Here is a 27,654-nt window from a genome sequence, read left to right on the forward strand (position 1 = left end):
AGGGAGGATATACTAGAACCTAGCACTTTGCAAAGGAGTCCTGTGTCTTGATCCTCTGCTAACTGTTCAGCTGCGCTACACCCTTATTCACAGGGATTCAGGTGAGAAACCAAGTTAAAACTCAGCAAGTAGATCTGTTCAGAAATAGTTTTTGAAGAGCGAAGGGGATTTTCTGAAAAGAGATGAGGTGGGGAGGCTGTTCCCTAGTATGTGCCTTCTCCCAGCTCCTTGCTGAGATTCTCTGGTTCTGTGTGGTTCGTCCACATGCTGCTGCAGTCGGGTGACACTGCAGCTCTCTTTGTTGGCAGCAACCCCTGCCCAAGTTGCAGCAATCGTCTCCCTGTGGGCCATCCCCTGGAGTGCGAGTTGTCCAGGTCTTCTCCAGCTTGTGATCCCATACCAAACTCAAGTGGTAGGATTAGCTTGCAAGTGGAATAGCAGCTTACTCAATTTTGTCTCCGTTGAATTCATAGACAATAAGAAACAGAGGAGTGGATTTTAATGGTTTATTAATCTATTCCCCCTCTTCAAAAAAACAAAACATGGATGGAATGATTAATGCCAGGCTGTGCTGTACTCTCAAGTCACAAAAAAAAAAAGTTCAAATGGCTGATGAGAGACAGCTTGAGTAATTGCACCTCAATGACACACATGAATCAAGGCAACAATCCCTGTACTTCAACTTGGTTACAAAACATAATGAAACAAAGGACTGTGCTGTATTTGTCAAAGTTTCTGCTGTACATGCCAGTGCTTCCAGTAGTAAGTAATCCCCCCGCCCCTTGGTAAGTAAAATCCTCTTGAGCACCTTGCCTATGACAGGCTTTAGTCTATTTTCAAGATTCTTTAAAAACCAGTTATTAAAAAGAATCTTCGTTGTCAATATAGCCCAGTGAGGGCCTATAGCTAAGGACCATTGCTGGAAAGCAAAACACCTGTTTGATTTTTTACAAACAGATTTGCTACAGAACTCACCCAGAGTATTTATTATTCTGTGGGGGGGCGGGATGTTGGCTGGCTGGTGAGAGGGACAACTTAATTTGTCACAAAGGCAGCCATCTAGCCTGCCCTGCTGCCTTTGTCAGACAACCACCACTCAATTTCCTAGGGGATAAGAACGACTGAGGATGTTTCCAATTTTTTTTAGGTTGATTTCTCATACTTAGAAGTTTTACGCTACACAGTGTTGTGATTAATTCATTACAGGTAGGCAGCCTTCTTGCCAAAGTGACTCCTGGAGGCCTGCTTTTACAGTCTTGGCTGAGAGGACAGCTTTGCCTTCAGGTTTTCAGCAAGTTTATCCATGAACTCAAATGTGTTTAAATAGTCGGAGCGCTTCACACTGAGTGGGGGGGAAGAAAAAACAAACAATATGTAAATATTACCCTGCTAAGTGAGTAAAAAGGCACCTTTTCAAGTGGCGATTCTCTTTATATTTAGCAAGGGGAGAGCAACCCTACCTAACCCCAGCACAGAATCCCTCCAGTGGCTGTTGGTGGTATCTACCTTATGTTCATGTTTTGAAGACTGCAAGTGCTTTGGGAATAGGGAACCATGTTATTGTTTATTTGTCTATGTAAACGGCTTTGGAAACTGCTTAAAAAGCAGTATATAAACATGCATAGCAGTAGCTGTGGTAGTGTAAGTTTGAGTACTCTTTAAGAGCTAGTTTTACCACACCATGAACTTGGGGAACAAAGTTCTCTTTTTAAAAAAGAACACACAAGCAATCAGCAATCTGGGAGGGGTTACATGAGCTACTGTTAAATCATAGCAATAATGCATGTGTGTGCCACAACTTTTCATAATCAGCAGAGGAAGGTTTGGCAGTTTTCCTGGGAAAGACTTAACTACTAAAACACTACAATCAGCTTTTAAGGGAGTCTTGAGTAATTCTAAATTTCTGCTACTGCTTGTCTTGTTACTTCACTGTCGTACAAACAAAAACTGGAAGAGGGTGGTCAAGGTATAATTGCAGAATGTCAGCACTGTCTTTGGAAAAGATGCAAAAACTGGTTCTTAATTCTGCATCAGTTTGAAGAAAGAAAGAAAAAGGGAGGAGCTATGAAACAGACCTAGCTTTCATTATAAGGAACCAAGACACATACAATTGGAATGAGAGATTCAGCTCTGATTATAAAATAAGTATATATCTTAACTAACTTGCTTACTGGAAGTTTCTGAATTTCAGACTGAATGCAGACAAAAGTATTGCACAACTTAGTAGCCCAAACTTTAAATGTGGCAGCACAGGAAATCCTCAAGGCAGTATTACAGCAGGGGAAAAGAATTGTGTTGTAAAGAAATCCTGGCTCCTCACTTTTTTATTTAGCCAAAGATAACTAGGTAACTGAGGACATGTGTGGAGGGAAAGCTGGAATAGCAAACATACAAATAATGTATATAATTTAAGAAGTGTAAAGCTGAACTCTATTGCAGTGATTATTACAATTTTCTATGAAAGAGCTGATCCAGCTCAATTTCTCCCTGCTGCCCGACACCATACATACTTACTTTGGTAGCCCTTTAATGCAAGCAGCTAGATCTTTTGTCATAAAGCCAGCCTCGATGGTCTCCACACAGACTTCCTCCAAGGCAGAAGCAAAGTTTTGGAGCTCTGAGTTGTTATCCAACTTTCCTCTGTGAGCTAGACCTCTAGTCCAGGCAAATATGGAGGCTGGAAGAGTGGGGAGAGGGAGCAAAAAAGAAACTGACTGACCCAAACAGTCCTACTGACAACCACCTGTGTGACTAGCACTAGTTTTTCATCAAAGGGGACCTGTAGTTCTGACACATCGTCACTTGTGCTCACTCAGACCTTTGCCCTGTCTGCTGCCAAAGCTGTGGCTGGCAGTGCTCAGAAGAGACATTCAAAGGTGCCACACACCTGTGCAATAGCCTGAACCTGGAAGGAGGGCTAAGGTGACCCAAAGAAGCAGGCAGTAGTGGGGAAGAACCCTGGGTGCTGGCCCTTAAGAGGCTCTAAAGGAGTTGTGGGCAGGGCAGAGGAAAAGCAAGAGACTGCTAGCTAGCAGCAGCCACAGAAGAAGCCCTACAGCAGGATGTGGTAAAATATCCCAGGAGTTTGGCCCAGAAGGCATATTTGAGGCTGCCAGATAGAAAAGCTTCAGCCTAGCGTAGGCCTCAGGCACCCCAAACCCATCCAGGATGAGAAGGGAGGAGAGAAGCTTGGATATGAGCAGGCGACCTTGATCCCTTGCTGTGAAATTAAGGAGACTACCCTCCCTTTGAACAGCCACCCAATGGAGCAGTGGGGAAATGACTTGACTAACAAGCCAGAGGTTGCCGGTTCAAATCCCCACTGGTATGTTTGCCAGAACATGAGAAACACCTATATTGGGCAGCAGTGATACAGGAAGATGCTGAAAGGCATTGTCTCATACTGTGTGGGAGGAGGCAATGGTAAACCCCTCCTGTATTCTACCAAAGACAACCACAGGGCTCTGTGGGTGCCAGGAATCAACATTGATTGTACAGCACACTTTACCCTCCCTTTAGTTTGGGAAGAGAAATATGGGAATGAATCACCAAACACTTTGAGGAACATAGTGAAGCTGCCATATACCGAGTCCGACCATTGGTCCATCTAGCTCAGTATTGTCTCAGCAGAATGGCAGCGTCTCTTCCAAAGTTGCAGGCAGGAGTCTCTCTCAGCCCTCTTTATTATTTTATTTATTCGATTTTTATACCGCTCTTCCAAAAATGGCTCAGGGCGGTTGACACAGAGAAATAATAAATAAGATGGCTCCCTGTCCCTAAAGGGCTCACAATCTAAAAAGAAACATAAGACAGACACCAGCAACAGTCACTGGAGGTACTGTTCTGGGGGTGAATAGGGCCAGTGGGCCACCTATCCATCTATCTTGGAGATGCCAGGGAGGGAACTTGGAACCTTCTCCACGCAAGCATGCAGGTGGTCTTCCCAGAGCGACCCCATTCTCTAAGGGGAATATGTTACAGTGCTCTTATGTTGTCTCCCATTCAAATGCAAACCAGGGTGGACCCTGCTTAGCAAAGGGGGACAATTCATGCACGCTACCACAAGACGAGCTGGAGTTGTCCTCAGAAGCAGGAGGAGGGACATGCCCCCCTCAGCCCCCATAATGCTTCCGTTAGTGTTGGATGGGCCATGTCCTGTCATGGCTGGTGGGTAGATTTTTGCCCTCCCTACAACATCACACACACAAACTCGCCCGCAACCACCAAAATTTAAATTCCCCCACAAGAATGAATGGCTGCCCTTCAACTTTTCATCAGTGGAAATAGAGACATGCCTTGTGAATGTGGAGGGGGTGTGGCTAAGCAAAACAGGAGGCAGAGCTACAATGTGGAGGGGTGTGGCCAAGCACCCTAGGAGGAGTGGCTTATAGCCTTAGTTCCCTAAAAAATCTTTACACATAAGTAAACCAATTAGTGTCTGTCTGTCTCTGACACAAACATACACCTATATATACACAAATACATGCACCCACAATCATTACAATTGTCTCAGGATGCTTAAGAATATAAGTGTCCCCTTCTATCAGTTAAACCAGACGTTGAGTTTAGAAACCTAGTAGTATTGAGAAAGTTGGAAGCATCTTACCAATAGGGTTAGTGGAGGTTTCTTGACCTTTCTGGTAAAAGCGATAGTGACGGGTGACTGTGCCATGAGCAGCTTCAGCTTCCACTGTTTTGCCATCAGGGCATATCAGGACACTGGTCATCATCCCCAGGGAGCCATAACCTGGACATGAGAATACATTGGGTGAAGACTTCTGAAAAACCGAGTTTGCCCACTGCCCTCTCTGCCAAGTCAGCCATGGTGGGCAGGGAGAAAATCAACACCCCCCACCCCCCTGGCTGTTTCTCCAACAGTCTTCATACATGTGAAACAGAAAAGGGCAGGAGAAAGCAATCTCCACACCAACTGACCTGGTCGTTTATTTTTAAATTAGGAGTCTATTCTGAAGTCTGGAGATATAGCCCTTTGGCATAACATGAGTTCCAACCAGGAGCAGATCCTCACTGTTGGGCATGCACAGTCCAGCCAAATTAAGGTTTTTTAACATCCCATTAATGTCCCTGGGAGCATTCAGCATACTTGACTCCGTCTCGTTGAAATAAAATGTGACCCCAAAGTGCTTCACCTTTTAGCTAAATATTGCCCTACTACTGAATTCATACATTATGGTATATGAATGGCAGAAAAGTACAGTTCAGTTCAAATACACACCTTAGAAACTTGGTGATTACTTTAAATCAAATATACATACAGGGAAGCTGACAACAGCTTTCCATTGCCTCTTCATCTATAATCTCCCTGAAGGCCATTTCCCCAAGCTCTGCAGTCTATGTGTGAAGTTATTATTTATTCAATTTCTATACTGCCTTTCCAAAAATGGCTCAGGGTGGTTTACACAGAGAAATAACAAATAAATAAGATGGCTCCCTGCCCCCAAAGGGCTCACAATCTAAAAGGAAATATAACATAGACACCAGCAACAGCCACTGGAGGTACTGTGCTGGGGGTGGATAGGGCCAGTTACTCTCCGCCTGCTAAATAAAGGGAATCACCATGGTAAAAGGTGCCTCTTTGCCAAGGTAAGTTCATGATGATTTCACTGTTTCACAGGCATATGCCTTTACACCAGGTACCTCATCAATGAGATCTGAGTGAAGGGTGGCAAAAAGGGCAAGTATTGTGACAGGTGGAGCTTACAGCTACCAAGGTCTAAAGGCTGCATTTGAACCTTGAAGCACATAACAAGGAGTCCACTATGCTTCAGACATATTGGTGAGTTCTGTTCAAAATGGAAACTCTGAATTTAGAAGTAGTGTTTCTGGGGAGTACCAAATGCTGGAGACAAACAACAGAGGAGGGCCGTTGCCTTCGTTCCTAGTTTGAGAAATTTCTGGAAGCATCTAGATGGCTAGCCGAATAAATAAAATAAAATAAATAGTGTTACACAGAGAATGCTGAGACTGGATGGATTTTTGACCTGATCTAACAGGGCTCTTCTTCTGATGTTCTACCAATAATTGAGTCACTCCCAGCACAACCAAGCCTACCCATTACTACAGACATGCTGTTGGCTAATCTCAAGTTTCCAGCACTCATCTCTGCAAAGGCATTGCAATCCAGAGGTGGGGTAATACCTTGTGCAACTGAATCAGACTGCACATCACCATCGTAGTTCTTGCAGGCCCAGATAAATCCTCCCTCAGATTTCATAGCTTGGGCCACCATATCATCTATGAGCCGATGCTCGTACCAGATTTTTTTGGCTTCAAACTGCGGCTTGTATTCCCTGGGAGGCAGAGAGAACTGAATGTAACATGTGGTGATTACAGGGTTGGTATACACAGATCTTGAGAAGAAAGAAAAGCAGCTTATCATCTTGCATAAAGTTGGCATGGGAATGGGGTGGGAGTAGGAGTGGGGAGTTACCACAGAACAGCATTGTACTTTAATATATCCAACACACAGTTTCAATGCATCATTTTCTTCTTGAATTTAAAACTGTAGCTGGCCTAAACCTTAAGGTTTATATTATCATTATATGTGATGCCTGACTACCATCACATTCAGGATACATTTTAGTGACGTGTGTGATTTATGATTCAGGCCTTCTTGGACATTTTTTAGCTGAGCAAGGGCTGAAGGGGTGGCAATGTTGGCTTCACCCACAGACGCAGTCTTACACAAGGCAAGATACAGAACAAAAATATCAGGATCTAACTTGATATGACATTAAATAGCAATAGCAATAGCACTTACATTTATATACCGCTCTATAGCCGGAGCTCTCTAAGCGGTTTAGCATATTGCCCCCAACATTCTGGGTACTCATTTAACCGACCTCGGAAGGATGGAAGGCTGAGTCAACCTTCAGCCCCTGGTCAGGATCGAACTTGTAACCTTCTGGTTACAGGGCGGCAGTTTTATTAAACTCATCACTGGACCTGAAGTGCTTCAGTGTTCTTGGGTAAAATGAAACTTGATCAGCCCCTCTGTGGACTGGGACCAGGGGCGCTCTTACCCTTGGACTTCTGGGCCAAGGTCCGAGGCCTCCACAGACCATGCTCCCCCACCCCAAATCTTTAGTCTGTCCCAGGTGGTGTGGTCGCCTGGCCAAGCATGATGATGCTTAATTTGCAGGGGAGTGGAGGGCGCCTCCAAAGGCCTTTTAGTCCAGGCTCCAAGATTACCTGGGTGCACCTCTGGTTGGGACCACTGTGGACTGGGGTAAGGGGATTTGATATTATCCCTCACTGCCACAGCCCAGGTATGGGTTACACCCCCCACCCTGCCCCATGGCTGCTATTTGTCAAGGGTGGCGGGAGGACCTCCAAGTAAGCTCACAGTGTGCTCTTTTGCTGCAGAGTGAGCCCAGCTTCACTGCTGAAGAGGAAGATGTGCATATCGCAGCAAAACTGAATGCTGGCTCTGCTGTCAATCTTGCCCTTCCTGCCCCCTTGCATTAGGTGGGCTGTGCAACTTCTTATCTTTTAAAAGCACCAAATGAACATTCACATGTTTACCCATTCATTCAGTGTCATCTTCTTAAAAACAGACACACACATTCCCCCCCCAGTGCAAAGCTATTTGGGGGGCTCTCATCACAGGGGAGCAGCCAGTGCTGACCTTCCTTTGAAAACTGCAAAGTCAGTTTGTTCAGAGCTCAACCCTATGAGGAAAATAACTTTGGACTGCACCCAGAGAGGGCACTTTTCAGTTCCAGAACAGTCCCATGCTCCAAAAAAATGATATGTCCATCTTTACCCACAAGCAAAGGACTCTCAGACCCCCTTCTTCTGCAGCGTGACCATCAGAAGTTTTGGCAAAACCCCTCCTTTAGGTACCTCAGCTGCTCACTACCATTCTTCTCTGTTTTGGCTGGTGCATAGAAGCAAGCAGATGAAGCAGATAAGATGAAGAGAACTCTGCAAAAGCTTCTCTTCCTGTTCACAGCGCTGAAGTGGGGGCTAAGGAGCCTTTGCCTATAAGGGCTTGGGGCAGATTTTCTTGGGTTCAGGGGCTAAAGGGCAGTCCAGGTGAAAAGCCTCTGGGGTCTGATCTGGACCCTGCATCTCCAGTTGCCTATCTCCATATAAAGTTTACGAATAGCCTAGGTTTTAAATCCTAACAGCAGTTTTCTCACTGACTCATGTATTCATAGCTTCCTTACTCCCTCACAAGTTCTGTAAGATGCAAAACCAATTCAGCTCCCATCAACTTAAAACAATTTCTTTTTTAGGTTTGAAACTCAAATATTAACCACTGCAGATTACAAGAAATGAAAGAATGTTGTGAACAGAGATCTAACTGGAAGAGGAAAATCTATAAAGGATCACAGTATTACTGATTACTTTTCATAGATCTCCTGAAAGATGTCCTTAAAGCGTCCATCATATTTCTTCAAAATGGTGTTCTTGGTGCTCATGTAAAGAGGCCAGCCTTTAGCCAGTGCCATCTGGAAAGAACTGTGGGCAAAGTCCTTGATGGATTGGTCAAGATTGTACATCCCCAGAGCCACACCTCCACAAGCTGTACCACAGAAACACAGAGAGTGAAAGAAGGTAAATAGGATTTAGGTACAATGCAACTTCTGCTTTTGAGCAACGTAAAACTCCCCAAAACATTCCCACACACTGATATTTCCAAACATCACGCAATAGTCCTTTCATACAACCAGGCCACTACGTATTACAGCTATCATGGCCTTTTCACCAAGTGAATGTAGGGACTCTTAAGGAAAGGCAAGCACATCTGGCGCTTATGGCCTGCCCTGTGACTTGGTCATCCACAGAAATCCCTGAAAACAAGATGGAAAGAATGCACACACATTGAGAGGTGTTCAAATCAGAGAGAAAAAGCCTGCCTTGCTTACCAAATCCAGCCTTTCCTATTTTGTTAAGGTCTGCAGCTAGGAAAAGCCACAGGCCCTGCTTTTCCTGAACACACACACAACTCTCCCAACCCAGTGAAGAAGCAGCATGTGTGGAAGCAGACAAAGCAGATGTACATGAGGATGTGCATTTGTAACTACATGTTGCCAATTACCTGGGCCCCCTAGAACTGCCTGTAGGCATTTTCTGATGTGGACAGGAATGCATGTTCCCATCTAAGGCCACTGCTTGTTGTCTACAACTAACTGCACAGTATGTGAGCTCCATCAGGGCCAATAAGAAGGAGAGCTACATGTTAAACAGAGAAGGCCATCCCCTTTGTGATGCTCAAGCTCTGGTACTCTCTGCCACAAGAGGTATGTTTGGCATTTTCCCTGAGGTGTTTAAATGCAAGACAAGACAGTGTTATTCTGCTGGTCTTTTGGTCTGCAATTTGAAGCTGCTTCCCATTTGAGACCGATACTTGTTCGATCGTTTCATGCTGATGCTCCGTTTTGGTTCTTTTGTTGTTTAATTATTATTGTTTTCATGGAGTTATGATTGTTTTTGTTTCATAACAAAACATCAAGCCATAGTTAAGCCACCTTGAAGGTTCCTTAGAATGGAAAACGTGAGGTATAAGTATTCCATAAATAAAATTCCAAATGTATGCAACACAAACTACCACAAAACATGGAGTTGTCAGTATAGCAAGTTGGTCATAAGCCTATTCCTTTTTGTCTTCATTTACATCATAATGATCAAGACAGTAAAATTACCTATACTGGCTTCACTATGTTTTTGTTTTTTTAAATCCACTCATTAAGAGGTCTTATTGCTGAGTGATACAGTTTCAAATGCTCTTCAAGCATTATAGAGAGGAGGCAAATGGAAACATGTTTGCTGCAACATGAAGCGGCCCTTTGGATCAAGTTCTGGTTGAAGGTTCCCCCCCAGTCATACAATCAAGTCAGGAACGTCTAGGTGGGGGGGGGAGTGGCAATTGTTCCAGACCTCACAAATGGAAAGAGGGCCACAATATTGACAAGCAATAAACTCTAACACAGAAGAAAGAAGGGCCTCTACCAACCAAAGAAACAACTTTCAGCCCATTCTCAGAGTATCTAAAAGACCCTGAAAATATCCTGTCTAATATTAGTTACTACTACAATTAGGAAAATAAGCAAATTCATTGGATGCCCTTTTAGACCTACATTTCCCAAAGAAAGCAAAGGTGTGCCAGACACATCCAGTGGGTTTCAATCCTAATTATGGTTAGGCAGGAAAGCTGAGCTTTCCAGATCCCATTTACATCAGGCATCTTACTCGACATTTGAAAAGAGGCTCATCTTAAAGGGTAAGATTCCCTACTGCCCAGATGCTTTTCTAGTTTTAAAAAGAAAGTGGTCTCAAGGTAAGGGATGCTTCTCAGATTCAGTTTCTTATCAATACTATTAGAGAAAGGACGATGCACGGAATTCACGTTTGTGTCTGCATTCACATCACTGTCAAATATCTTGTCTAATGACTGAACACAATGGCTCAAACAATCCCATGAACTGCAGGCTGAATTAAACAGCATTGGAAGTTCATTAATCTGTTGGAGAGGCAGCTGTATGCATTATTGATTTCAACCACCTTGACTGCCCTTATGGGCAGAAAAATACACAGTAAACAGGAATCTTAATGAGTCTTTTTGGAAACAGAAGCACCTGGTGTTAATCATCCCATATTTAAAACTCTAACATGAGAAGACAAAGGGAATGTCTAATAATAGAAAACTAATCTGTGATAAACAGCTGCTCTTTTAGAAATGGCTCTGCTGACTAAAGAATACACCCATCAGTACATGGGGTATAATGGTTAACAAAGTGAGATATGAGCAAGACTTCAGTTCAAATCTCAAACTCAATCATTCAGCTCAAGAGGTGACCTTAGGCAAGCCACTACTCTCTCAGGTCTCCCTCCCCCAGTCCCAAATTGGAAATAATAGCAGCTTACAGGGTTGTTCTAATGTGTACTAAGGTGTACCCCTGCTAACTGAGCAAAGAGACATCTTCTAAAGTGGTGATTCTCTAATATTTAGCAGGAGGAGAGCAACTGGCCCTATCCAACCCTAGTACAACATCCCTCCAGTGGCTGTTGCTGGTATCTGCCTTATGTTTTTTTAAGACTGTAAGCCCTTTGGGGACAGGGGACCATTTTATTTATGTATTTTTCTTTCTAAACTGCTTTGTGAACTTTCGTTGAAGAGCGGTATGTAAATATTCATAGTAGTAGTAGTACTACTTGAAACTTCCTAAACCCTTTTAAAAAAATGGCTGGAATACCACTCATGAGCTTCAAGGCGTGAAGCTCTGCAGGCTGGGAATGAAGAACAAAACCTCAGTATGTTTGAACAGATTCCAACCAGTCACCAGTCTCCTCTTGTTACAGTCTGCCATTGGGCACACAGCCTACAACTGTTCATTCATAGCCAGAATGCAGCCAAGAGTGAATACAGTATAATACAGAATATTTTTAACGATTCCATTGTCACTGCCAGCCCCTCCACTCCACCGGCCAATGTGCCGTTTAATAGACAGCATTTACTATACATCGACATGAATGACTACAACCAAGCACTTCCATCTAAAATGCCCCAACCCCCTCACCAAATATATAGATGATGTGCTGGTAAAAGGTATCCAGATCACAGCTCAAGTGAATGAAGTCTCTTATTTATACAGAGGACTGCAACAAAGTTTGCTCTGTTATTCCGTACACACAGAGAAAGTCTCCTAGCAACTTTCCTGAGTTACACTGGAGGAACCTAGAAGCTTGAACCCAGAGACGCTCAGTCTCTATAGCCTACAGTGTTCTTGATTCTCACTTGGAATAAGGAATGCAATAGCAATTTTGTAGAGCCAGTGAGCTTTCAAGTTAATCTCTTGAAACAGGAGCCACTAAATAGTCACTGCAGACTCTGAGCATGTAACATGCAATATTATTAGGGTACTTGGCATTTTGAGTAGGAGTGTGCAAGTTGGTGATGATCCACAAATCTGACCCAGAATCGAATCACCCTCAAAATAGAGAGCCCGATTCGGGATCCAGTAGAATCAGCCCCGATTCAACCTGAATTGATTTGGGTGATTAAAATGCCATTTTGAGGCCTGCTTTGCTGGGAAAACAGGCATCAAAATGGTGTTTTTTTTCTGGGGAGAGCTGGTTTACCAATTGGGATTGCAGGTAGATCAGCCCTCCTAGACTAAGCATGTCAGACCACCTCAGAGGACTGGCCTACCCAGGTAGACCAGTCCTCCAAGGCAGGCTGATGTGCTACATCTGGAGCAGAGAGCTGGTCTATCCACCAATCCCAATTGGTAGACCAGTTCTCCCTGGAATAAAACACCATTCTGAGGTCCATTTTCCCTGGAAAGATGGGCCTCAAAATGGCAGCTGAATCAATTTGAGTGACTTGAGATTGATTCATCAGGGCAGCCAGCCAAGTTGGCTGTTCTCGACGTATCAGTTCAAATTTTTTGTGATTCAATTTGAGCTTGAATAGCAAAAATTGATTCTTGCACACCCCTAATTTTGAGTGTTCAGAGCACTCCATATATATTACCCGAGCAAACTTTATAACTGCTCTGTAAGAAAGATCAGTGCTGGGGGATGAAGTTGAGAGAGAGCAGTTTGCCTATGGCAAGCTACTGAGTTCACAGCAGAGATGAAATATGAGTCAGGGATTTTTGTTTTGTTTCTGGAGCAGTTTCATATGGACAAGCACCACAAGGCTCACACACAATTTACTCTGTGGCTTGCCCCACAATATCCATCAGCAAGTTTGTCAATTCTTCTTCCTTCAGCCCAATCTGTAATCTGTAGTGACTCTCTCTCTCTCTCTCCCCCCCCCCTCTCTCCACCACAGAATCCACTGCTTTGACCCCTTCCTCAGAAGGAGGTTTCTTCGCCTCTCTAGAGTTTCTAGATCCCAGCATATACATAGGAATAAAGATTAAAAGACAGAAAGGGCTAGTTTCTATTGCAGGCTTCCTCAAACTGCGGCCCTCCAGATGTTGCTGAACTACAACTCCCAGCATACCCAGCCACATAAAATTGTGTCTAGGGATGCTGGGAGTTGTAGTTCATCAACATCTGGAGGGCCGCAGTTTGGGGAAGCCTGTTCTATTGCATCTCTAATGCATATGCCTACTATGAACTTCTCATTCATTCATTCATTCGATTTCTATACCGCCCTTCAAAACAAAACAAAAAGGGCTCAGTAAAGTTGACATTAAAACAAAACAATTAAAACCAATTAACAATTAAAAACAGAGACTATAAAACACCATAAAAGAATTAACAGCTAAAACATTCAAAACAGTTTAAAACCCCTGGAAACCAGGTTACAGTAAGTTAAAAACATTTACAAGAAATTAAAAACCCTGGAAGGCCAGGCCAAACAGATAGGTTGAGGGCTCTCCTGAAGGCCAATCATTAATTCAAATTACAGATTTCTGCCGGGAGTGCATTCCACATAGTGGTGGTGACTGGAGATGGACCTCCGCAGATGACCTTAACGTGCGGTAGGGATCATGCAGATCTTCTTCCTATACTATCTTTATGGCTAGTATATGGCAAACAAATTGCTAGCTAGTTTTGTGGACACAGTTACTAGCCCCTCTGGTCTCTCACCTCGAGATTGGCAACTTGGGGAGGGGCAGCTCAAGAAAATGAGGAACATAGGAAACTGCCATATACTGAGTCAGACCATTGGTCTATCTAGCTCAGTATTGTCTTCACAGACTGGCAGCGGCTTCTCCAAGATTGTAAGCAGGAATCTCTCTCAGCCCTATCTTGGAGATGCCAGGGAGGGAACTTGAAACCTTCTGCTCTTCCCAGAGCAGCTTCATCCCCTGAGGGGAATATCTTGCAGTGCTCACACATCAAGTCTCCCATTCAGATGCAACCAGGGCAGACCCTGCTTAGCTATGGGGACAAGTCATGCCTGCTACCACAAGACCAGCTCTCCTCACTTGCGTAGTGGCGCAACTCCCTTCCTTTAGTAAACATACATTCCAAGCCCTCAGCATTTTCAAGAGTCAAAATTAACACTCCCCTTGCAGCCTGTTCCCTCCAGTACTGAAGTTACTCCCAAGCTATTTTCTTACACAGACTGAAATTAAAATATTGAAATATACATAGATCCAAGCAAGTTTCATAACCACTAAAGTTGATTTTGCAACTATTTGCACAACAGCAAGACAATCTCCCGTTGTTCTCAGGCTGTGCCCTTGCCCCTGGCAGAAGAAAAGATTCAGTTGGGGATAACAGGAGCAATGGTGACAGTTCAGAAAAAGACACCGAACAGAAACAGACTGTTCTGTTCATTTCTCAAGTCCAGCTGGTTAGCAACTAGCTGTCTGGAATGGCCCACTCACTCTGAGGAGGGGAGAATGGTCTGGGTCTGGATCCCTCATCCCACAAGTGAATTGCTAGCCAGGTTTGTGGACACAGTTACCAGCCCCTCTGGTCTCTCACCTCTAGGTTGGCAACTTGAGGAGGGGGAGTAATTGGAACTCCATGGGGAGTCAACTTTGGCCCCGAGTCCTACAATTGCTGTTCCCTAGCTCAAGTTCTGGTTTCATCAGTGATTTAATGACTAGGCATCCTCATAAATAGAGTCAGATTGTCATATTTTACAAGAGCTGTCACTCTAAGGCAGGGGTAGGCAAGCTTGTTTCTCTAGCTGTTGTTGAACTACCACTCCCATCATCCCCAGCCAAAATGTATGTGGCCTGGGGATGATAGGAGGTTTAGTTCAACAGCAGCTAGGGAGTCAAGCTTGCCTACCCCTGCTCTAAGGCAAGGGTTCCCAACCATGTTTCCCCAAATATTGGTAAACGATAGTCAAATGGTCAAAAGGTTAGGGATGATGGGAGTTGTAGTCTAACAACATCTGGAGACCCAAGTTTGGGAACCTATGCTCTAAGGCAGGGCTGCTCAACTTCAGCCCTCCTGCAGATGTTGGCCTACAACTCCCATAATCCCTGGCTATTGGCCACTGTGGCTGGGGTTGATAGGAGTTGTAGTTCCAAAACAGCTGGGGGGCCTAAGCTGAGCAGGCCTGCTCTAAGGTATTCTTAATTGTTCATGTTTTCTCACACACACACACACACTCAAACTCCTCTCTCAGTCTGGTTTTCTTTATAATCAACACTTCCCTTAATTCAGAATACCTACTTTCAAAGTTATGGACCAAATAAGTTACAGGTTTGCCTCCATCCTTGGGTGTGTAGATCATCTCTACTTTCCCAGGACCAGGAACTACAAAGTCTGTGGCTCTGTACTGCAAGGGAAGAACAACAAATAAAATATGAACTTTGATTGGAAATACACAGCCTGCAAACACTCTTTTAAATAAACCCTACCAGAATCGTGTTCTGGTAGGGTATGTGGGATCAATTTTCAGTTTTTCTTTCTTTCTTGAAAATAAAGAACAGGAGGAAAAATACTTTCTTTAAATGCTTCCTATACCCAGATCAGTAGCCCTAACCATAGTTTGCACAGGCTCCAATACTGCACAATCTATTTTAATCATTAACAAAAATTGCAGTTCTGTCTACTCCAGTTTAAGCCGTAGTCACACATTAAGTTCAATCACATACAGCAATATGCGTCTTATCTGTGCCCAGAAATCAAGGGTGGAGGAGGGCTGTACCCAGGTTCACTTGGGACCCAGGTACAGTCATTATATGGCCACCTAATGGCACAGCAGGGAAGTAACTTGCCTAGGGAGCAAGAGGTTGCTGGTTTGAATCCCTGCTGCTATGTTTCTTTCCCAGACTATGGGAAACACCTATATCGGGCAGCAGCGATGTCAGAAGAGGCTGAAAGGCATCATCTCATGCTGAAAGGCATCATCTCATACTGTGTGGGAGATGGCAATGGTAAACCCCTCCTGTATTCTACCAAAGACAACCACAGGGCTCTGTGGGCGCCAGGAGTTGACACTGACTAGATGGCACAACTCTACTTATAGTCATTATGACAAAAACATGTACATGTGTACAAACACTCTTATGCATATGCGACACAATGAGGTCATTCACATGAGCCTGTAGGCTTGCACAACCCTACCTGGGTAGGGCTACTCGTGTGGAGTGCCAGGACTGGCCCCAATCCCACTGCTGCTCTACCAGGAAGCCCAGATTTTTTATCCTCTCACTATGGGATTTCTGGAGGCCGGGCGGTGTTTCCCCGGCCTCCAGATGGCCAAGGGGCTCCTGGGAGCGCCGCTTGTGTGTGGGCGGGTGAGTGATGCGGCCAAGGGAAATAACAAGATTGTCGGAGGTGGGGAGGTGCAATCCTGCCTCCCGCCCACCCCAGCCCTCCTCGCTCTGCTTAGAGGGTGACGAGAACAACCTCAATGTCCAAATAGGGCTATACTGTATGAAAAATCTCTGACAGTGCACATAGCTGCTTTCTGTTTCTGTTGTATACATCCTCTTCTCTTAGACAGAATTTCTGATGTTTAAGGGGGTGACCATAAGAACAGTAGCCATATGGACAAAATACTACTTGAAGTACTCACTTGGTCTCCGTAAGCATGACGGCCAATGATGATGGGCTTTAACCATCCGGATACCAGCCGGGGGATGTTTTTGCAGATAATAGCTTCTCTGAAGACAGTGCCTCCCAGAATGTTTCGGATTGTTCCATTTGGAGATTTCCACATCTGCTTCAGCTTGAATTCTTCGACCCTCTTCTCATCGGGAGTGATTGTGGCACACTTGATTCCTACGTTATACTTCTTTATAGCTTCTGCAGCTTCTACAGTGACCTTATCATCTGTCGCATCACGGTGCTCTATGCCCAAATCGTAGCTGCAGACAAGCCCACAAAATCTGATCATTTCTAAAGGCCTTATGTGCCCAACCAGGACATTGTTAAGTATTTGTATCCTATTCTAGAAACTCAGGTTGAGAAATATAGATAAAAGCATAGGAGAGAGACAGAAAATGATACAATGAAAGTGTTATCCTACTGTCTTATTGAAAGTAGAAGAAAAACGTCTGCAAATAGCACCTCCTAAAGACAATGCTAAGGACTGGCCATTCACAAGTCTCCGGGAAACAAAGTACTGGATGTTTCTTGAAGGACCATTACAGACAGAAATTTCAGAAGCTAATGGTTGAGAAATTGATCCCTTGACTCCCTGCCTCCATAAGTAAAACTAGCTGGCCGAGGCGCAGAGCATCTGCACCCCTAGTTCTCCCTTCCTCCCCCTCCATTTCGGGGAGGGAACTTGGAAACTTCTGCTCTTCCCAGAGTGGCTCCATCCCCTAAGGGGAATATCTTACAGTGCTCACAATTCTAGTCTCCCATTCAAATGCAACCAGAGCAGACCCTGCTTAGCTAGGGGGACAAGTCATGCTTGCTACTACAAGACCAGCTCTCCTCTCTAGAAATGTTCTTGAGGTGGCACTTCAGAATACCTTTCCTGAAGCCTTCCAGTTTTTACTACATAAATTTTTAATTATGTCCTTGGTTAGTGTAGCACTGAAAAACTGAAAGACCTCCAGCTACAGCTGCTTGGTATTTATAAGTGTGGAACTTGGCAGCTATGGAAAAACTCACTTATCAAATTTGGAATTTAAAGGATTGGCTAAACCTGAAGCTTTATAAGTCAAATATGATTGTTTTACAGAAAAACAAGTAATTCTGTCAAGAACTAATCTGCCTACTTTTCTTTCACTATCCCTGACACTGTACTAGATTTGGTCCAAATTGGTTAGGCAGTTCACAGGTTAGCCCTCTTGCACCTCTAATGTTCATGCATCCGCCATCATGATTTGGCATGGATTACATAATCACAAACTATGCTGTTGAGGTGTGTCCCTATGTGTCCCTACAACTCTACCAAATTTGGTCCAAATCGGTTCTAATTTGCACCTCAAACATTCACGTGTCCGCCATCTTGAACTGGGTTGGGTGACATCATCACAAACTATGCCACTGAGGTGTCCCTATATGCCACTCACTACAACTGCACCACATTTGGACCAAATCAGTTAGGCGGTTCACATTAGCTCACTTGCACCTCAAATGTTCATGTGTCCGCCATCTTGAATCAGGGTGGATGACATCATTATAAACTACACCCTTGAGCCATCTCTAGGAGTCCCTATAGCTGTAGCAAATTTGATTCAAATCGGTTAGGCACAAGTTAGCCCAGTTATGCCTCAAATGTCCATGTGCCTGTCATCCTGAATGAAATGGATGACACCCTCACAAACTATGCCATTGTGGTGTCCCTACAACTGTACCCAGTTTGGTTTACATTATGAAGCTGATGTGGGACACACACACACACACACACTGCTGGGTAATCTCATAAGCTTACTTTCCTTAAGGAAAGCAGGCTAAAAAAGGAGACTCATTTCATGCAACCTCCTGGAAAATATGCTTTTGATTGCTGTCTGTTGATGTTAATATTGTTTTTCTTCATCATATGCAGTCTTTAGCACTACTGCCATCTCTTGCTTTTGGAGATGAAATCATGTAAAGAGGCCAGCCTTTAACCAATGTTTATAAAAATAAGAAGCTGAAGAAATTTAACTGCAAGTCTCCATCTCAAATCTCATTCAGACATGTACTCACTGGTTGGCTTTAAGCAAACCACAGTCTCTCAGACACAGCATCACCATCTGCATTATGGGGATAATACAAGGCTGTTGTAGAGATACTGTGATAGTGTATGTGAAACACCCTGAGCACGTCAGAAAAACACTAATTATTATTGCCAATTCCTCACCCCATTTCCATACATTTCCCTTGAACATTTCTGAAGAAAGAATAAAGGTAAGAATAAATCTGACCTAACAAAGTAAGATTACAAATATAAATTTCATTGGTAGGCCCAGCAGCAGTCACTTTTCAAGGAAATGTGATGTTTTTAATCACATTCCCTTGAAATGTGACTGCTGCTGGGGCTACCAATGAAATTTATATTTGTAATCTTACTTTGTTAGGTGATCATTCAGCTTTTGCCAAATTAATATACTCTACTCTCCCCCCACCTCTGCAAAATCTGGTGAATATTCATTGAACAATGTGCAAACATAAGGAATATCATCTGCTCCTCACAGGATGGAAGACTGTAGGATTTTCCCTACTCTCATGACTATACGTAGATGAATTATAAATGTGGTATTTCCTCCCCTTCTAGCTGGTCTAAAAGATGGGTGTTATTTATGTATGTCATACAATACCCAAGTCAGAAACAGCTATTTTATATACCAGAAGGTGAGTTCATAAAGTTAGTGCTAGGTACTAGCAATACATTTGTGCATTACATTTTACCTTCAGTAAAATGTATGAGCCCAAGCTGCTTAGACAGAAATGTTGGCACACTCCTCCCTCAGAGAATGAAAATCTATCCATGTTGACATGTGTGGGACTGCATGTATGAAATAACCAGCTTTGCTATCAGTTGCTGATTCTGTTTTGGCAGCATTAGCACTAGCAAAGCAGTATATCTTGTTAGGTAGGTGGCTGAGAATCCAGAACAAAAAACAAGGGCCAGAGAACTGGAGGAAAGATCACAGACTCCTGGGTTTGGTTTACAACTGGCACACTGAAAACACTTCTGAGGATACCTTGAGGAGTACTCTGCCAATAGTCATAACAACTGTAAAACAGAAGATTGACTAAAGCCTATTCAGACATTGGGGGTATTCACATGCGCAGGCAAAACATTGCTGGCACGTGTGAATCGCCAGGAGCTGCGCGGCTCAGTGGTGAAAAACCTGCTTAGGGAGCCTGCCGCTTAGCCCAGGCAAAGGGACCCTTAAACTGGACTTAGCGTTCATGTGTCGGTGCCACACAGCTCTGCACGGCACCTACACACAAGTAGTCTCCGGGCCAGTGCCAGGAGTATCCCTATAATGCACCACGCTCTTGCGTGGGGCATTATAGGAATTCCAGGGCCTGGGAAGGCGCATCCCAGCCTGCGACCCTCCATGCTGCCAGCAGGAGCTGGCAATTGTCTGAGCGGCGGAGAATCTGCCTGCCCAGGAAGGAGCCCTCAATTGTCTGCTGGGGAGGTGAGCATTTTAAGGCTTCCTCCCCTGTAGATCGGAGGTCTTTCTCACTGATTGTGAGGCCCCTCCAATGCAGGGCACAGATAGGGAATGTACTGCTATACATGTATTGAAGAAAGTCTGAATAAACTGCATATGCATACACTGTACACAGACTGTACATGCAAACAGAACAGTCCTATTTGCACATTATATTCAACTCACAATGTGTGTACTGTGTACACACATACAGATCTGTATGCAGGTATAGATATTCACACTTTATGCTCAATGCATGTTATAGTACAGTTTGTATCTGCATTTGAGATACAAGTAGTACCATTCATACCTTGCATTTGAGGGGGTCTGCACTCAGGTTCATTTCTGAAGGGAATGCATGTACAGTCATTTACACAAAAACATGTACATTTGTACAGTCATCTGTCCACACATAGAACATAATGTCTGAATAGGGGTAAAGTATAGCCCCACTCTATGTGAACAGAGGGCTATAAGCCCTATTCACATGTTAAGGTCAACATACATACTATCTTTTACACATTACACAATGCACACATTATATGGCACACATGTTTTCTGATATGGAGGATTATCTCGGTGTCAGGAAAACAGTATGTGATAGGTCCTGAGAAAGGAAGAAGTGTCAAGCAAGGTCTCTCAGGTACAAGAACTAATATCGAAATATAGCACATTTCCGATGACACCAAAGTTTTGAAAGGCCTGGACATACCTGTGAATGTCTAGATCCACATAGGGAAATATCAGCTTTTCCTTAATCAGCTCCCATATGACGCGGGTCATTTCGTCACCTTGCATCTCGACGACAGGCCCTCCATTGATTTTTTTAGACATTGCAAACTAAATCAAAACAAAACATTACATGCTAAATGATACAAATTTTGGCAATACGAACCAGAGAAATTAGAGCCCCTCAGTAAGAACAATGGCACTGAGAAAAGCCTGTTCACATTCTGAACTAGTCTTCTCTGCTGTTTCAAATTTTTGAATTTGAAAAAATCCAGACTCTGTGCTGAAGGTAAATTATGCACATCAATATAATTTTTGCAAATAAGTTGATTTTGCTTACACTTGCACTATTTGTATGCTTCATTCAGAATACAGCATCTGAGGCTTCTTTGAGCACAGGTGTGGTGCATTGTGAGATGGACAGGTATGAGGGACAATATGGGTGTTTGGTTAGAGCCATATCAACAGAACTGATGGAACAAGGGATTGCCAGACATACAGAGAACAGGAACCAAGCCTCTGAATACTTTGACAAATACTGTAGTGCCTTCATGTTTGCAGACACATCCCCACATTCATGAGGGCCAGAAGCATATTTTTTTAATGAAAGATGAGATACTTTTAGAAGTTTCCTAGAGTCCCCCTCCCTTAAACAACACTGCAGTTTTCATGAGATCTCCAGTCATACCAAATGGATCGCAGGAAGAGAGCAAACAAAAAAGTTGACTCTCTTCAGGGCTGTGTAATCCAAACTGCACCACCATGAAACATCATCCTTGTTGGCTTCTTTATAACAATGCCCAAGATTTGCAAGATGCTTACATGTGAGCTGGGAGCTCACAGTCGCAACCATGCACACCTGCAGTCTTTAAAGCCTCAAAATATGCCTTGCAGGTTGTGGAAGCTGCCATGACTAAGGTGTCTGACTTGTGGGAGCTCATATGTTGCCTGTTCACACAAGTAAAGTGACTGAATAGTATGTATCAGCCCTATGTGACCACCGAGTAGAATTCTGTGTCACATGGACAGGGGTGGTCCTTCCATCAAGCATGGTTAGGAGGCAGAAGGTTATTGGAGCACCCGCAGGGCAGGTTCTGCCCCCGCCTGCACCTGCTGCCACCATAGCAGCACTTTGAGACTGGTCTGGTCCTTGCAATCTTTGAAAATATTGCCTTCCATCATGCTCATTGCAAAGCTTGCAAGAAGCGCAAGGAGAGAAGGCTACTGGCAATCTTTCCTCCTCCCTGCCACTTTCACAGTCAGCATGGGTCAGTGATGAAAGAGGGCTTGCCCACCTTCAGGGGTGCAGGGCAAGAGCCAGTGTGGTGTAGTGGTTAGAGTGCTGGACTAGGACTGGGGAGACCCGAGTTCAAATCCCCATTCAGCCATGATACTAGCTGGGTGACTCTGGGCCAGTCTCTTTTCTCTCAGCCTAACCTACTTCACAGGGTTGTTGTGAGGAGAAACTTAAGTATGTAGTACACCACTTTGGGCTCTTCTTTGGAGGAAGAGCAGGATATAAATGTAAGTAAGTAAATAAAAATAGAAAATAAATAAAAGGCAGCACTTGGCAAACTTGTCTCAGGAACTGCAAAAGCTTGAGCCATCCCTGAACAGAGATACTGCAGGACCAACAGGACACCCAGCTCATGTTTGTTTCTCCTCCCTGAACTGTTTGGGTGCTAAATAGAAGACTATTCCTGGACTAGTTTTCTGAAAGTGAGGCCCCTCTTTCAGAACCTGACATTCGAGAAAGTGAAAAAACATTATGGCTCCTACTTGCCCCTTGATCCTCGTCTACAAAAGCACTGCTCTAAAACATTCCGCAGTTTATAATCCCTATTCCCTAAGAGGTATTTGGTTACTGTTTTCAATTATGAAAGAAGAATGACTTGGCAGTTTTCTCCTCCACAAGAAATCCAACCCAACCCTTTTAAACCAAATAAAGCAAAACACAGTGCTTTTAGCTGCACGTTTTTCTATAATATATCCAACGCAAGTACTTTCACTGGTGCAATTGGAATCATTCCTCCAAAATGATACTTGACACAGATTAACAGAGTTACTTTCTTTCCCACAGGATCAGTTCCAATCCATGACTGGGTACATATCCAAATGGAGAACAGAAGCATTAGTCAGGCTGTACAAAGACACAGCCATGATTGCAAAAATCACTGCCAGTTTATGCTTTCACTTCTCCATGTGATCAAAGTCCCACAAATAGCTCAGGTTAGGCATTTCCTCCCTCATTCGAGAGAAAGGGAACTGGGTGAATCAGCCCAAATAATCTAGAAGCTCTGTATTTGACTGCTGTGTGCGAACTCAGTCAAAGAAATCCTGTAGGAATTATGCATATTTATCAAAGTCAATTTGCATGTTCTGTCTTTTTGCATTAGCTTGGTCAAAAACACAGAACCCACCGTAGGTTGTATAGATGCAAAGGAATGTGGGAACCCCACATATATCACTCCAAGGTCCTTGGGGAGATGGATGGCGTACAAATGCAACAAAAAAATTTAATAATTCTGACACAACTGCTCCAGCCACTACCCACAGACTTTAAATAAATAATTATATTAAAAGCTGTAAAAATAAAAATGAGTTTCTATTAACAAGCACCTTCACTACTAAATGCCTTGGCCAGGCTTTTAGTAATCTCTGAATGTTTTTAGTTTTTAATTGATGTTTAGTCTTTTAAATTGCTGTAATCTTTGAATGTTTTAAATTTTTTAATTGTTGTTTGATATTTGGCTTTTATTCGGTTTGTATTGTGTTTATTTTTGTGAACTGCCTAGAGCCTTTGGAGTAAAATGGTTCCAATTTATTGATACAAATATGAGAGTCTTTGGAACACTACAGAGGGTACCCTTCTTAGTAAAATATAAACGGGCTGTGCTGCCTTAAAGACTAACTGATTTCTGGAGTTGTGGACTCGAGTATCACCAGATGTGTGAAGCAGGTTCTAGGACACATATGCTTATGCCTCAATAAATGGTTTAACAAGACTTATGTCGACATTGGGGTCACACTATGCAGAAAACACTGAAACAGCCACTTCTCTAAATCCCATCCCTTACCTGAGGATGAGGAGAAGTGAAAAGATTACGAAGAATTATTTGCCAGGTGATTCTGAGTTTGTCATAGACTGTTTCTGAACATTGGCTTGCTTCTAAAAAATGGGTTGTCAGGACATGTTTTGCCTCACAAAAATATCATGACTGGAAGAACAGGTTGGTTTTGAAAATAAGTCAGTAAGCTTCTAATTTAGGGGGAAAAAGACTATTGATATTACATCTGTTCACCCAGATCAGAACCAGTCTTGCAGAGTTCTTTCAACAGACTGTTTCTCTTCAATTTCATTTCCTAAGTTTTCTTCCATGCTTTCTAAGAACAGATTTTTGTTTAAACATCTTTAGAGGAGCTAACTTACTCTGCAGGCACTTTAAGACTTCAGCAGATGTCTTTTCACCTTTCCTCTTGGACTTCAACAGATGTCCCTTCACCTTTCCCCTACTTTGTATTCTCAATCCATCCTTCTAGACAAAAATGATTGGAATGGAACTTCATACATTTTACAAATGCTCCTTTGACCACTAATATGAAAGGTGACCAACAAATTTTTGATTCTTACAGTTAAATTATGTTAGGAGGCCTGGAAAGATCTTAATCCTTGGAAATGGAAAAACAGTTGTGGGTTCAAAAATAAAAATATTTGTCCCCACGTAAAGTTTACCTGATTTCCATTTAGATTGCCATTTTGTGTGCCTCCCATAAATAGTCAGACTCTATACAACTGCTGGGGGGTGGGGATGAAGCTTTTTAAAGAATATATTGTAGTTAGTTGTGGGAGACTGTAAAAATAAACCAACATTCAGTTAAATACACCAAACACCAAGGGCAGCTTTACATGATCACCAGAAAACTCAGTTCCCAGGGAAAGTGAGCAGTGTCCCAGTCCCAGCAAGCGCATTGTGTGAGCTTGCCAAAGTCTGGTTCTTGAGTTTTGTATCCAACATTTTTCCGACATCCATCCAACATTTGTAACTGACACTTGAAATTGGAGAAGAATGTCAAGCAAAAATTTTGGGAACTGGACTTTGGTGGGTTCTCCCAATACACCTGCTGGGAGAGCACAGTCCCCAGCAGCTGGAAGTTCCTGAGTACAGGATTTCCATGATTGTGTGAAGCCACTCTAAGTGTCTTATTATTCCTAGTTATCATTGCCAATGAAAACAAGACATCAAGCAAAAGTCAGCATTTCTTTAAAACTGCCAGCTGGAAAATGGCAAAAAGGTAAGGGGCCAGTAACATATTTGGGGGACATGTAAAATTATCTCATCCTTAATAGAGAACTTTTATGTTACACTTCCCTTAAACCGAAGAGCAGTTTGAAATTAGATATTTTGCAAAACTCCTGCTGTACGGTACAAAGGGCAGAAAATAGATTGCGTAAAAAGATAAGATATTGTGTACAAAGAGAGCAAAAGGATACTATAATGCAAACATTGGGAGGGAGTTTGTCCCAGCCTGTCCTGCACGAAGATCAGGAAGGATTCCGTTTGACCCTTTTGGTCAAGGGGCGGGGTTTCGGCCAGGATTGACCGATCCCCGCCCCATTCTCCATTCTCTCTTCAGTTGGGACCAGGCAATCACAGGAGAAGGAGCTCTCCCCTCCCTCCCCCCCCACCGGTACACAGCGGGTCTAGCGACTGGTCGCCCACGGGGGCCGAGTAGGAATTTTTTGCTCCCAACACATTGGCCACTGTTGGGTTTTTTTCCGCCTACTCCGTTCTGTGTCCTGGGTGCGTAGTTAGAGTTAGGTCAGCCACAATGGCAGGAACAGTGCAGGCAGGGTGGTAATTTGAGGGTTAGAACATCGGTGAGCACCCTTGGATATGTAAAAGGGGTGATTGGTTAATCGCTCCTTTGTAGCCTGTGCGGCACGGGGAGAATGATTGCCATGAACCCTGCTTCAGGACTTCTCCAACCTTTGGGCTGTGCGGTCCAGGGTGGATGAATGCCTAGAAGTATCCAGATCCTCTCTTACAGAAGGGGGGGTCGGCTTTGAAGGAATTGGGTGGAGTGTACCTGCCCATTCCCGAGCCAGGGTGTGTCGCCCAGTAGGGCGCTGGGTAGGATTTCAGAGTTCTGACCTGCTTCTATTGGCCCGCACTGTTCTCTAAGGGTGATTAATCACCTGGTGTTCCAGTCTGCCATGCCTTGTGTAACAGTTAACAAAGTTGTGGCCCTTTTCTTCCATACTAAGTCTATGTGTTTTCTTGAGCTGGGGTCTGGGGACAATGTTTAATTTTTGTTTTAAAATGTTTTTAAATTGTTAGTTGTTGTTTTATTGTTTTTAATTTGTTTTAGCTTTTCATTGTTTTATAAGTTGTTTTAATTGTAAACCGCCCTGAGCCATTTTGGAAGGGCGGTATATAAATCAAATAAATAAATAAATAAACAAATAAGTAAATAAATTTCACTTAAAAGGTATAAGGTCTTCTTAGCTGGAGGACAATTGGGGGAGGCACTTGGATGCCTTGACAGATCTTAATCACACAACTGTCAAGCCAAATTTCTAGGTAGCTTCTTTCTGAACACGCTGTCAAGGACATAGTTCAGACACAAGTTCAAGGACATACTTGCCTAGAATGCATTATTGCATCTTCAGTGTCCATGCAGTGTAAATCTCTATCTGACGGAGATTTAGCTAAACTCAGCTGAATCTACAACTCAAGTAAGCAGTAGTATTGAGATTTAAGCCAGTGCTGCCCAGCGCCCATTGACGCGAATGGAATTTTGGACACATTTTCAAAAAGCATGCTGTTTTACTTCGTGGGTAATTAATCTGGGATAAATTACCACCGATTGGGTTCTGTACTAACACGAAGTAGATACCACCCCTCACCCAAACATACACTGAACGAAACGTTTAGATAGAAAAAATATTTAGCTTAAAAAAAAACCCTATTTGGACTATATAACAAAACAGTGGATATATTACTACAATAGATGAAGAAAATAATTTGCATAGAATGATCGCGATAGATCAGATTTAATTCCAACAAGTACTGTTTAATAGAGTAGTGAATATGGGAGCTTTCACCATTTGAGGAAGAGTAGGGAAAAGATGAAATAAAAAGGAAACCTGGGGAAAAATCGTAACACTATTTTAGAAACACACTATTTTAGAAAGAGAGTGCGCTATGTCGTTTTTTAAAAACAAACCAACCAACCAACCAACCCCTATCAGAGATTTGCAACAAAAACCAAGGATCCACCCATACTTACGTTGCGAACGCAATAGCTGCCAGAGAGGGGAGAAAAAGACAAAAGAAGTGGAGAGCGAGAGATTTACCTCTCTAGTTGGCTACAAATCACTGAGCAGCTCAGGTGGTCTCCAGTGACAGAGCTTGCAGACTTCAGTGCTGTGCTGGAGCTGCTGTTCTGATTGCAGAGGACTGCTGCAGATTTCACAGCCGGGGCTCTACGCCGCTGCAAGTGCAACAATTGCAATGAGTGCTACTGCCGTCACTGCCAATTCTGTTGTAAATTCTAAAGGGCTGGTTCCAAGCAAGATTGCCTGGGCCACACCTCCTCCGCCCTGCTCTTGATAACAGCGCCGGAGAAAGGGAAGGGGGCCTCTCCTTCCAGCCTGAGCCTTAGTCCCGCCTTCGCGACGTCGTTACCCAATGGAGAGCAGAAGGGAGGAGAGCGATTCGCCAATGCGCGCTTCCCACGCAGTCTGGCAAGACGAGGGCGAGCAGAAAAGGAGAAGCAGTCAGGTCTCTGGAGTGGGGCGGAGGGGGCAGTGCATTTGCCAAGGAGGAGGGGTGGAAGGGGCGGTGGCGAGGATGAAGCCAAAGCACAGCTCAGGGAAGGCTTGTGGTCACGAGCGGTCCTGTGCAGAAGACAGATATTGCGA

General features: G+C 43.6%; 1 protein-coding gene across 2 annotated transcripts; it reads right to left on the bottom strand.

Moving 5' to 3' along the window:
- Window positions 1–492: 492 nt before the first annotated feature.
- IDH1 (isocitrate dehydrogenase (NADP(+)) 1) lies at window positions 493–27,640 on the bottom strand. 2 transcript variants are annotated; one of them, XM_053282798.1, is made up of 9 exons: window positions 27,021–27,640; window positions 20,713–20,840; window positions 16,472–16,763; window positions 15,121–15,226; window positions 8,374–8,551; window positions 6,160–6,311; window positions 4,607–4,747; window positions 2,515–2,677; window positions 493–1,342 (listed from the first exon to the last, which is right to left on the bottom strand). In XM_053282798.1, exons 2-9 carry the CDS (start codon window positions 20,832–20,834, stop codon window positions 1,249–1,251), a joined length of 1,248 nt encoding a protein of 415 aa, XP_053138773.1. In that variant the 5' UTR covers window positions 20,835–20,840; window positions 27,021–27,640; the 3' UTR covers window positions 493–1,248. The 2 variants fall into 2 exon arrangements, with proteins under 2 accessions (XP_053138773.1, XP_053138772.1); XM_053282797.1 differs by having other exon boundaries at window positions 27,088–27,638.
- Window positions 27,641–27,654: the final 14 nt, after the last annotated feature.

This window comes from Hemicordylus capensis, chromosome 1 (assembly GCF_027244095.1).
Source record: "Hemicordylus capensis ecotype Gifberg chromosome 1, rHemCap1.1.pri, whole genome shotgun sequence".
Classification (NCBI taxonomy): domain Eukaryota; kingdom Metazoa; phylum Chordata; class Lepidosauria; order Squamata; family Cordylidae; genus Hemicordylus; species Hemicordylus capensis.

What these genes read in the sequence shown, in the direction of transcription:
- IDH1 (XM_053282798.1), bottom strand. Translation starts at nt 20,834, where the DNA reads ATGTCTAAAAAAATCAATGGAGGGCCTGTCGTCGAGATGCAAGGTGAC. An exon ending in AACCTCCACTAACCCTATTG is followed by an intron (nt 2,678 to 4,606) that starts GTAAGATGCTTC and finishes CCACTCTTCCAG; the next exon opens with CCTCCATATTTGCCTGGACT. An exon ending in TGCATTAAAGGGCTACCAAA is followed by an intron (nt 1,343 to 2,514) that starts GTAAGTATGTAT and finishes CCCCCCACTCAG; the next exon opens with TGTGAAGCGCTCCGACTATT.